The following is a 12,626-nucleotide window of genomic DNA, read 5'->3' as shown; positions in this document are numbered from 1 at the left end:
TTGTGCCAGTCTCAACTTGTCTATTTTCTGTTGCTTCTACTATTACTCTGATTTTTCAAGACAGACTTCGAGACCCTGTTCTGAGAAACAGCTTTTTTTTTTTTAATGTTAATATTAGTAGTGATCCTCGCCATCTAATGTCAAATCTGAGGCAAAGTTGGTAAACATTCTGGTAACCTCAGTCTTAGGTTGATTCACACTTTCCAGGGACCTCTGTTGCCTCCAGAGTTTGCTGTGGGGAATCACTATTGCCTGGTAAGGGAGAGGGTCTGGGGCTGGAGCTCACTGAGAATATGTTGGTCTCCAGGGCAGTGTCCCAAAATAAATAGTGACCCCCGCCCCCCTGCCCCAAACCCCTGACATGGGGTAGCCCTGAGCTAAAAGGCCAGGATTTGCTGTGAGAAAATCAAGTCAAATGCAGATGGCCATCCTGCACTGTTGTCACTCCCAAGCTCTCTTCCTTATTTTCTATTTATCTCACCTGAGCATTATCACCATCTTCCATACTATTGTATACATTTCCCTTCCTTGCTTTTTATCAAGTTTTCCTCCACTACAGTGTAGCCTCCACAAGGGCAGAAACTGTTGACTCGTTTCCTCACCATGGGATTCTCAGTGCCTAGAACTGTGCTTGGCACCTAGTAGGTGTTAAAAAATGTTTTTGAAGACCTGGCTTCATCACCTTGTATGGTTACAGGCCTCATACTTCTCTTTTCACAGAGTCTGATGGATTTGATGTTTCTGACTCAGCTTTGCATGAGGACTTTCTAGAGAGAGCTGGAAACCCAGCAGATGGGCATGTCACTGCCTGATGACATGGAAAGAGGATATATGATGTGAGCAAGCTCTTACCCTGTGCCTGGCCTGTCTAATCTTTCAAAACATAGGAAACTGAGAGAAATTAAAGCTGAGAGGGCCCAGCATAAACTGGGGAGGCTCAACAAAGCCTAAGTGGGACACTGAATCAATGTATGTATGTAAAATTATATAATTATTATTATAGCCACAATTTATTCAATACCCAATCTGTTCCAGCATTTTATTAATTGCACACTGTATTAACACATTGCATGGCTTTGTCTTCAACAATATCCTTATTTTATAAGATCATAAAGCCTCATTGAGCGTCTGTAATTTAATTGTGGTGATTGTGCTTACCCCAATGCCTAATAGAAAACACTTAGTTTTGTTCCTGTGCAATAGTATAGTGGTTAAATACAGGAGTTTCTGAGGCAAGGACTTGGTTTGACTTCGTTTGTGTCACCTATTACTTGTGCGGCCTTCAGCAAATCATTTCAATAAGCTCCAATTTCTTCATCTGTAAAGTGGGTGAGGGGTGAGTGAAATGAGAGTGCCAGCAGACTGATTCAGCACACCGCCAGGCCCCGTAAGCACTGGATAAATGTCGGCTAGGGCTGGGAAGGAGCACCTACTCAGGAAAAGGGGCCACATTCAATTTTACCTTTCAGTGTCTTTCCGGGTCTGCCCTCCTGCTGTCCCAATTGCCACCTCTACTGAACCTCAGAATTAGAGGCGTGCATGGAGTTCCACCTCCATTACTGGAATTTCTCCATTACAGGAATCGGCCTGAGCTGGGACCGATTAGTGAGGGGACCTCCATATTACACAGGAGAGCCTCGATTTTGTTAATAGTCCACCCGCCCCTATATCCTGATGCAGAAGCGGTTGTGCCAGCTTGTTTTCTCCCGGGACTGGGACGATTCCTGCGGGCGCGGCATGCAGGGGGTTGTAGTCCGGAGTCTCCCTTTCACGTCAAGAGGGCGGCAGAGTCGCGAGCCGGAGAACTGCAACTCCCAGAGTGCCCCGCGCCGCCGGGGACGCCGTGGGTCCGCCGAGCTTTGGGAGATGTCGGTGTAGACTGCCCGGCCGGTGCAGTGAGGGGCTGTCGCTGTTGCTTATTAAAAGGATCCTGGAGCCGCCACCCTCCGGGTTTCAGGGGGTTCCGGCACCTGCTGTGGGGCCTGAGAAACTAGCACCAGGTATTCCAGGAATGCAGCGAGTCTGCAGATCCTAGGTGTGAACTGGGTTCACAGGTTCCGGGCTGGCTGTTTTGAGGCTGGAGCGGTCGCTTGGCCTTTGCCCAGGGATCAACCTCGGGGAGGGCTGTTGGCAGGAATGTGAGCCTTCTCCCTCTTTTCCCAGGCCGGGTAACCTGGAGCCCCGGAGGGGGCAACCGAGGCGGCGGCCACGCTGACGTCCCCGGAGACCGGCCCTGAGCGCAGGCCAGCCATGAAGAACGACCCCTCCATTTCCGCGGCTCCGCTCAGGGGTCTCGGGGGAGTCCTCCGGAGCAGCGAGCCGGCACGCACGGTCCTGACGCCGCCGCCCGCCGTGGCTCTACTGGAGGAGGCGGCCGACCTCCTGGTAGTGCATCTGGATTTCCCGGCGGCGCTGGAGACGTGCGAGCGGGCCTGGCGGGGCCTGGCCTCCGGGGCCCAGGCCGAGGAGCTGGCGGGCACGTACGTGCTGGGCTCGCATCCTTCCCTGGGGTTTGGGGGAGTGGGCCGAGATCTCAGGATCTTCTGTCATGCCCTGTTGCACCTTGGTTTCATTAGTGGTTCCTGTCCAAGAGTTTGGTTGCTCATCATTTGCCCATTCTGAGATGAGGAAGCTGAGGCACTACACAATGAACAAGTGGTCAAGTCGTGGGAGCCCACAGCCAATTCTTTGCTTCTTTGGGAGCTCCCTGTTCCTCTACAGAAAAGCACGATGGGAAAGTAGAATGTATATTAAGTATTTAATTCTATCAGTAAGTGGGGGTTTAGTAAGCAGGTAGCAAAGTCTTTTCCTGATGTTGGGGATCACTGAGCAAGATCGGTGTTCAGGTCCTGTTGAAGGATTGGATGAAAGAATTTATCCTGAGAAAACCTTGCTCTTTCAATACTCAAAGCTGAACTCAGAGAAGAATGAACTGGAGAGCCCTGGGCCTGCGTTTCTGGGGGGTTGGGTAGGGGCTTGGCTTGTTGCAGAGAAAGCTGAAAGCTGTGCTTTTGGGAGTTTAGAGGTACCTCACTAGATGGTGCTCAAGAGCCAGTCCAGGAGTTCCTTTACCCACACGCTGCATGAACCTGGCGTCATGCCAGTTCCTTACTAAAGAAAGTCAGCTCTAGCTCTCTGCTCACATTGTAATTCCCCACCTCAGGATTATCCTTCCTGTTCATTTAAACCTGATTTCACCTGGATCCAAAGATACGGGTTAGGCAGCAGTCAATTTACTTCAAGGAGGTTTACAGGCAGTTTTAATCCCCGGAGGGAGGGGCAGTTTTTCTCTGAGTAGGGGTCCACGAGACCAGTTGTGAGGCCTGCCTGAGTACTAAAGAGGAGGAGAGAGGTGATGGCTGCTGAGCTGGGAGCCGGGAAACAACGGTTCCAGGGTGGAAGTGGGAATGGAAGTAGAAATGGAGGGAAACCACTTCTAAGCCCAAACTGGTTTTTCTATTGCAGCTCCTTGGAGGTGAAATGCTCCCTGTGTGTTGTGGGGCTCCAGGCCTTGGCAGAGATGAACCGGTGGCGGGAAGTCCTCTCTTGGGTCCTTCAGTATTACCAGGTTCCTGAAAAGCTACCCCCTAAAGTCTTGGAGCTATGGTAGGTCCCTGCTGCTGGCTTCCGGGTCTGTCCAGGCACAAGCAGGTTTTCAGGTCCTCTACTGAATTGGTTCCTCACAGCTTCTCTTTCTCCCTTCTCTATCAGTCAACTCTAAACCTAATTATTTTCCTGTGGCTTATTATTTTTTTCTCCTTCAGGTCTCATAACACAGCAGGAGGATGAGGAAGGAGGAATTTAGGAGTGAACTTGAGAAAGATGGGGTAGAGGGCTTAGGGGAGGTGAAGTGGCATAGCAGAAGTAGAATGTCTCAGAGCATCCTGCTATTTCCTAGGAATTCCTAATTCTTACTGGTGTCAGCATCCCTTAAGGAATAGCTGGAGGATTTAGGGAGATGCTGGATAGGAGAAATAGAGAGATTATGAGAGATGAACCAGCTGTGGAGGACTGACTGTTCTTTTCTTGGGATTGGGTTATCTGGGGGCTACAGCATTCTTTTATACAGTAAGATGCAAGAGCCTGGAGCCATGCTGGATGTGGTCAGCGCCTGGCTCAAAGACCTGGACAATCAGGGCCTTCCAGAATACGGAGCCTTGGTGGATCTTCACCTGCAGCGGGTGCTGCTGCCTTTGGGCCGCTTATCAGAAGCTGAGGAGCTTGTGGCGGCGTGTGCAGCCTTTGGTGAGGAACAGCGGCTGGTTGCCCTCCAAGCCATTTGCATAGCGAAGCAACAGCAGGCGCAGGAGCTCCCGGGCTCTGAGGAGGTCCAGAAGCTCACCCAGGCAGGTAGGACATTACCGCCGTCCCCACCATGGCCTCTGTCAAGTGGATTTGGCGTTCCCCTGGGCTTTGGAGTCCATCATGACATCCCCGAGGGCTTTGCAGCAATTCAGAAGTATGAGTAATTTCTAAATCACAGAATAAGAAACCTAACTAACATCATAACTTTAAGATTACTTCTTCAGCTCAGGGTTCCCCTGCATAGCATCTTGTCTACCTTCACTTACTAGAGTTCATAAGTGTCTTCCTCAGAGACTGACATCCTCTCCCTTCAGGGGATTGATGTTAATTTCTTATTTTCCTTCGGTTACCCTCAAGTATATCTCAGCTGAGCCAGTATTTGAAGAAGGAATAACGTATCAGCCAGGCTAATGTCGGAGGAGACAAGAGACCTAGTGAGAGGGCTCCAAGGGGACAGCCTGTGGTTTTTCCAGGAAGACCATTTCAAGGCCTGATACTATATACTTAGTTGGCAGCATATAAGAAGTCACGCACAGGGGTACCGGTGGGAATTGTCTGGTTACAGAGAAATTTTTAAGGTCTTCTATTCCAGACTCTTCCTCTGATCTTTTAATCCTTCTCAATTCCTTTTCCTCAAGTGATCATCTCCTTTATGCTTGAATGTTGCCCTACAAAGTATTTAGAGAATAGCTCCAGGCCAGAGTGGAGGGGCCTCCCTGTCCTTTCTACCCATGTATCTTTGTCATATATGTTAGCCCTAGGAATTCTCCCATTTACACAGACAGGAATGTCCCCTCTTCCCTAGGAAACCATTTCCTTAGAGTCCTTGGCCCTGTACTGTTTGTATTACAGCCAGCAATCCCCTGTCCCAGGCAGCATGCATTGACTGCTTTCTCACAGTGTTCTGTAGGAGAACTTTGTGAACTGCCTTCTATAGCAGGAAAAGTTCTGGTACAGTAAGTCCTTCAGGCCACCACCAGACAGACCACTCCCGGTCTGTGCATGAGGGTTTTTTTTTTTGCTCTGTCTGGAACTGGGACCAGGGGTCTGCACTGGGAGCCCTGAGTCAGTGAGGGGTAAAGGAGCAGTCAGCCAGGGCACTACAAGGTACTATAGCTTTTAATAAGCCTTTTTCTTTTAATTAATTTATTTATGATACCTAACCACATACAAACACAAACATTCTTACCATGTGATCATTCTGTTCTTGTTATATAATCAATAACTCACAATATCATCACATAGTTGTATATTCATCATCATGATCATTTCTTAGAACATTTGCATCAACTCAGAAAAAGAAAAAGAAAACAGAAAAAAATCATACATACCATACCCCTTACTCCTCCCTTTCATTAATCACTAGCATTTCAATGTACTAAATTTATTTTAATATTTGTTCCCCCTATTATATTTATTTTTCATCCATATGTTTTACTTGTTTGTCACTAAGGTAGATAAAAGGAGTAGATAAAAGGTTTTCACAATCACACAGTCACATTGCGAAAGGTATCTCATAAAATCATCTTCAAGAAACTTGGCTATTGGGCACAGCTCTACATGTTCAGGCACTTCCCTCCAGCCTCTCCCTTACACGTTAACTAAACAGGTGATATCTATTTAATGCGTAAGAAAAACCTGAAGGATAACCTCCTGACTCTGTTTGGAATCTCTCAGCCATTGACACTTTATTTTGTCTCATTTCTCTCTTCCCCCTTTTGGTCCAGACTCTTCCCTTGATGCTGAGTCTCAGCTCATTCTAGGATTTCTGTCCCATATTGCCAGGAAGGTCCACACCCTTGGGAGTCATGTCCCATGTGGACGGGGGAGGGCAGTGAGTTTGCTTGTTGTGTTGGCTGGAGAGAGAGGCCACATCTGAGCAACAAAAGAGGTTCTCTTGGGGGTGACTCTTAGGCCCAATTTTAAGTAGGCTTAGCCTATCCTTTGTGGGGTTAAGTTTCATATAAACAAACCCCAAGATTGGGGGCTCAGCCTTTTGCTTTGGTTTGCCCCCACTGCTTGTGAGAATATCAAGAATTCTCCTTAAGTAGCCATTTTCTTGATTTGGCACTTGCCCTGTTATTGCAGTCCTTTAACTGTTTTCTGGAGGTTTGAAAGAGATACTTCTGCCAGTTCTTACTAGTTGTTCAGAGCTTCAGGGGAGGGGTGGGAATGGAGCCCTGAAGTATCCCACTCCACCATCTTGATCGAGGCCCAGTCTTATTTTTATTTTTTTGCTCAAACCTTATAATCAAACTTGTCTTAGTTTGCCAGGGCTGTTATAACAAATACCACACACTGTTTGGCGTAACAGTAGGAATTTATTGGTTTACAGTTTTGAAGGCACAAAGTCTGAAATCAAGGTGTCAGAAAAGTCTGTAGCTTCTGGTGGTGGCAGTTGTCTGTCACGTGGTGCTCTCTCTCTGGCATCTCCTACTTCTGGCTTCTATTTCTGTGTCCAATTACCTCTGCTTATAAGAACTTCAGCCATATTAGATTAAGGCCACTCTGGTTCACTTTGCCCTCACCTTCACTAATTATAGCAAAGTCAAACGGCTTATTTACAGATAGGTTCACACTCACAGGACTAGAGGTTAGGGCTTGAATATATCTTTTGTGGGAGACATGATTGATCCCCAGCAGAACTCAAAGCTAAGAGGCAGGGAAGCTGCTTGTTGTGACCTGCACTGAGATTACACTTTCTCTCCCTGACCAGGCCCCTTCTCCCAGAAGCTTCTGCCATTGCTAATCTTGCTTCGCCGGCTTTGGGAATCTGCAGTGAGCCACTTCTTTTCTCTGCCCTTCAAAAAGAGTCTCCTGGCTGCCTTGATCCTTTGCCTCTTGGTGGTGAGGTTCGATCCAGGTGAGTGATGGAGCCAGCCTCCCTTCCCACCCTTACCAAGGAAGGGCCATACGATAGGGCAGGGCCTGGAGCAGGTGCTTTTTCGAACTCCTATGGGAGAGCCTTGCAGGTGATGGAGATACTACCTGAGTCACTTCTCTCTGAGTCTCTTCTACAAGGAGGATTTGCTGGCCCCAAGCAGGAGTCAGCCCCAGAGTCCTTGAGAACCTCCCTGAGTCTGGAGAGAATCCACTCTACGCTGTTGATCCCTGACACTAACACTGAGGCAGGTAGTTGTCTGCTTCATCTGGGGTGAACTCTGACTAGAACCCCAAAATGAAATGAAATCTTCCTCACCATAATGTTTTGAAATATTGTGTTAACTTACAGTATATCAAATTAGCACACGCTTTGGAAAATGTGGAAAATAGAGAAATGTATAAAGAAGAAACTGGAAATCACTTGTAAGTCTGCTACTGCAATGGTTACACTTTCAGGGTTTTTCTGTGGATATTTGTATTGTGGGCAGCTTCGCTTGTGATGAGTATTCTTTAAAGCATGGCTCTAAATGGCTAAATAATATTCCAATTTGCAGAAAGTTCCTTCATTGATTTAATAATCCACTATTGTTGAACATTCTGATTGTTTTGGATTCGGTTCTCTACCTCACTACATATAACAATGAAGTGAGCTCCTGAAGTGATATTTAGGAACAACACTGATTATTTCCTAAAGGTTAATCCCTAGAAGTGTAAGCAAGGGCCACGTAGGTTGGGAGTGCATAATTTTAGATTAATTTTTTGTTTCTCTGTGTGAGCTATGATCTAAATGTTCTTCTTTTTATGAATTTACATGTAGACTTCTTCATTTTCTTTTCCTCTTTTTGGTTTAAAAATCTAAGACCCAGAAAGAGAAAGTGGCTAGCTCAAGGTCATACAGTTTGTCTATGTGTAAAACTGCTACTTCTGAATTTAGAACTGCTACTTCTTTAAACCTTTCCTATTGCCCCAGTTTCCCTTTCTCTCATTCAGCTATCTTTTTTGCTATCTCTCAGTTCTGCTTTTAGTCCCTTCACTGACCACTGAGCAGGAATTTCTTCTGAACTTCTCTGTTTCCTTTAAGAAGAGTCACCAGCTGGCTCATATCTAAGGATAGTTTAAGTTCTGGTCTATCTCTTGACTTTCTACTTTGTGGCAGAGATGTGATAGAAGTTTGAAACCTCTTGTGCTTTCTTAAACCCTTTAGTTTCATCAAACCTGGTCCCCTAAGTGGGGAAGGTATGGGGCCATTTGAGCTTACAGTTTCCAAGGCTGCTCAGAGTTTTTTCAGAATTGAAAAACTGAATCTCCTTTCAGTGATGGAGCTGTGGTAGAGGAAAACCTGCCCTGAGCAGCTCTGACTCAGCAGTAGAATTTGGCAGAAATGATAGCCAGAGGGTAGATTGTCAATTCTTTTTCTGTAAATTTTTTTTTAATTTCTCTTTTTCTTCCTTGTAAGGAAGAAAAAATCAGTAATTCAGATAAGGAAAAAAAAATCTCTAATTCCAGAGAGGTAGATTTTACTTTTAATATAATTAATACATGTTAAAAAATAGAAAATACTGTAACATGGCTCAAAATTTAAAAGGCACAGAACAGAATGTAGTGAAAGGTTTTCCCCAAACTCAAGTCACTCATCAATGTTTGAATATCAAAAACTTGGATTAAAACATAATAAATTTGGATCTTTTCTCAGAAAACTTAAGGTCCCCATAATTCACTTGAAGGAAATATATCCCCAAGAATATATGCTAGAGAAAGTAGAAAGTGAATTTCTTTATTGTTGTGTATTTGTGTGTGTGTGTGTGTAACAAATAACAGTAAGCATCAAAATATTTTTTAAAAATTCTGCATAATCTCATATTGGTAAAGTTTTCAAGGGATGTGAGATGGAGCTGAGTAAAGAGTTGAGAAGCGAGGGAAGGAACATTCAGGAGTCTTCCTCTTCCTTGCAGTGTCTCCTTCTTCCCTGCCCTTCATCTACAAGCTGGCTCAGATCTTCCATCGGATCCGGGAGGCCATGTTTCCTCCCCTCTATCGGCTCCCCGTTCGTGACTGAGTGGTCTTCCTGTTTCACCGCAACCTTTCCACACCCCACGTCTGCCATGACATGGCCCATGGCGGCCTGTTTCTCCTTGCTAGCTTGGGCCCCTGTGGGAGTGGTGCCAGCCTAATTCAAGAAAGAGCTGACCCAGTGGGGTGAACTGTGTGAACTGAATGTCCTCCCCTTTGCACCCCACTTTGACATTGGTAGGTAACATGGAAACAAAATGGAGCCAGAGGGCACAACTCCTTCAGAACAGCCTCCCCTTATGCCCAGAGGCCCTTCATAAAGGTGGAGCTGGGAAACTAGGAGAAGGTCTGTGCAATAGACAAGGCAAGAGGTTGATTTTCAGGTCCGAATGTTAATGACTCTGGAGATTCAGAAAAACCCTATGTAGTCACTCTTGGCCTTTTACTTCCTTGCAAAACTTACCTTTCAAAATCACCCAACAGGGCAGACTGTTAGCCAGAGTGAGATGTGAGAGGGCCTCTTTCTTCTCCCGCGGGCACCTCTCCACAGACCTGGTCTGATAATACATCATATACCATTCCTGAGGTCCCACAGTGGACTGGCAGCTGCTTGAGTCCTCTCACTGTTCAGACTGGGGAATAGCTCTCACACCCCCAGTGACTATTGAAACCAATGCGAGACTGCTCAGCTCTTATCACCGGGTAAAGTGATCTTGCTTGGTGCCTCTTGGTCTTCAGCTCAATTTTCCAGGTTGTTGGTGGCCAAACCCTGCTCTGTTACACATAGTACTGTTGCCCACCCTTTTCTTCCTGCCACTCCCTTCTCCCCCCGCCCCCAGGAGGGTTTTTGTACTTGGTCCAATGGCAGCTTCAGCTGTACCTGTATCCTTGCCTTCTTGGCACATACCCTCGTACATTCCCCTTTCTGTATCCCTTTGTCCTAGTTATGTTCTATTGTTTGTATAATGTCCAAGTTTTTCTGCTCATGTGGCCTTGGGAAGTAGGCCAGTCTCAGGGGCTCATGAGCTGAAAATGGAACTGGGTAATCAGGTGAGTTGGAAGGAATGCTGGGAGGGTGGGGTTGGGGGAGTGGCTTACTCTGGGCAGAGGGGAGACATGAATTTTGAAAGCAATGAGCAAGAAACCTTGGGGAGAGGAGGTTTTGGGGCCTGGTATTTGAATAGCTGAAATGTTTCTTCTGTGTTTTCTGTCATACAACAAAATTGTATGTTTCTATGCATGTAAATGTGGTAAAATACCATATAAAAAAACACTATGTAGTTTTGATAACGTACAGATTGCGGGAAGTTTCCAGTAGGGGCTGCGCTTTCTGCAGCAACAGGTCCACAACCCTCACCATTCTAGGACTTTAGTCACTGTTGATGCCAAAAATATAGGGGGTGCTCATTAGCTTTTCAGGGATTGCAGGACAATAGCTTCTCTTTAGAAAGCTGGGTAGAAAATAAGTAGACTTCGCAGGCCCTTGGGAGAATTAAAACCCTAGTGTGGTGGGGGAAATTTGTATGAAACAAATCTATGCTTTTATGTAAGGAATTTTAAATAGAACTTGAAACCCTGGGGAGAGAGAGGGAGGCAGTTAAGTTCCTAAATCCTTCCATTAGAATGATTTCTCTAAAACTTGTCCCATTCACCACCATGGTGACATCAGAACTCTTGGATGGCTTCCTGTGGCCCCCAGGATAAAGTCCATTATCTCCTCCATGGAATTTAAGGCCCTTTATGCACTGGTTTTAGCTAATGCCTCCACTTTCACTTGAGTCTTATTTTCTCATGCACATGCCCTCTCAATACCCAGCTTGACACTGTTGTCCAAAAATGTTTGTTTTATTTTTAATTTTTATTGTAGTGACAAATTTGCAACATAAAATTTCCCACTTTAACTACTTTCAAGTATGCAATTCAGTGATATTAATCACCTTCACGGTGTCCTGCTACCATCACCACCATCCACTACTGAAACTTTCCCATAACCCTAAACAGAAACTCTGTTCCCATTAAGCAATAATTCTTCATTCTTCTTCCTCTCAGCCCCTGGTATCCGCTAATGTACTTTTTCTATGAATTTGCGTATTGTTGTTGTTTCACTGAAATGGATTCTTAAATTTTTGCTCTTTTGTATCTGGCTTATTTTACTCATCATATGTTTTCAAGATTCATCCCTTTTGTCACATGTATCAGAACTTCATTCCTTCTTGTGGCTGAATATTCCATTATATGGATAGACCACATTTTGGCATCTTTCATTATCTGCTGAGGCATACACTTTGGCTGCTTTCATCTTTTGGCTATTGTGAATAATGCTGCTATCAACATAATCAGTTCTTTTTGATGAGCAAGTGAGATTATGTTTATGGAGTGTTTAATACATTATCCTACCCTGGCAAGAGCTCTTTGACTAGTGCTGTCATCATATCAGCTGTGTCTCCAGGGCGCAGCCAACTACCTGGGAGCAAGAAGGTGTTCCGAGGTGTTTGAATGAATGAAGAGGTAGAGCTGACATGACAGGAGGTCTGTGCACTTTTGGTGAGTCTGTAGGGTTTTGTGTTGTGAAAACCCTGAACATAAAGAAGATTCCTTTTTCTGTGTCTCTTCTAAGTTCTCCAGTTTTGTTCTGCCTGCACACCTCCAGATTCTCTGTTTTACATTTGACTGCAACTTTGTCTGGTAACCAGCCCCAGCCACCTGTCTAGTGAGGTGAGGAATTCAGAACTAAAACTACCCTGATGACCTTGACGTTTCTGAGGATGAATGCTGGTGTCCACATCAGTCTTTGACTCTGGGTCTGCTGAGGTCAGAGTTAAGGGAGGACTTCCTTGTTAGGCCTGTGCTGTACAATTCGGGAGCCACTAGCCATTTGTGGCTTTTTTGCACTTAAAGTGTGGCTGGTCCAAAATGAGATGTTCTGTAAATTTAAGATACACACTGGGCTGCAAAGACTTAGTACTTAAAAAACAGAAAAAAATTCTCAATAATTTTTTATATTGATTCCATGTTGAAATGATAATATTTTGGATGTATTGTATTAAATAAAATATATTATTAAAATTAATGTCACTGGTTTCTTTTTACTTTTTAACTGGGGCTACTAGAATAAATGTATATGTGGTTCTCATCTGGGGTTCTTGTTTCATTTCTATTGGGTGGTGCTGTTCCACTTGCCCTGCACACATCAGTAAGCACAGAAGAGAATGGAAGGTAGAGAAGCAGCACCTGCATGGTGGGGTTTTTTGGGATGTTAGATCTGGAAAGAGCACATATTACAGGCTCCTTATTTTTATTTTATACAAATATATATATTCAAATCAAGGCATCATCAAGGGGATTTTTTCTTGAGACTGCAGGTGATCCATGGCTCCTTTGCCACATGGTAAGATATGTGGTGGTGGCTGTAGGTCTTTCCCTTTTCT

At 45.2% G+C, this 12,626-nt stretch overlaps 1 protein-coding gene across 1 annotated transcript; it reads left to right on the top strand.

The window, feature by feature from the left end:
- Positions 1-1,831: 1,831 nt before the first annotated feature.
- Positions 1,832-12,250, top strand: PEX26 (peroxisomal biogenesis factor 26). Its single transcript, XM_077169547.1, has 6 exons — positions 1,832-2,000; positions 2,164-2,480; positions 3,466-3,606; positions 4,055-4,350; positions 7,022-7,168; positions 9,141-12,250. The coding sequence occupies exons 2-6, from the start codon at positions 2,251-2,253 to the stop codon at positions 9,242-9,244; spliced, it is 918 nt and encodes a 305-aa protein (XP_077025662.1). The 5' UTR covers positions 1,832-2,000; positions 2,164-2,250; the 3' UTR covers positions 9,245-12,250.
- The last annotated feature ends 376 nt before the right edge of the window (positions 12,251-12,626 follow it).

Source organism: Tamandua tetradactyla, chromosome 7 (genome assembly GCF_023851605.1).
Source record: "Tamandua tetradactyla isolate mTamTet1 chromosome 7, mTamTet1.pri, whole genome shotgun sequence".
In the NCBI taxonomy this organism is placed as follows: Eukaryota; Metazoa; Chordata; class Mammalia; order Pilosa; family Myrmecophagidae; genus Tamandua; species Tamandua tetradactyla.
The sequence above is the reverse complement of the archived record's forward strand: the minus strand, read 5'-3'. Positions and strand labels throughout refer to the sequence as shown.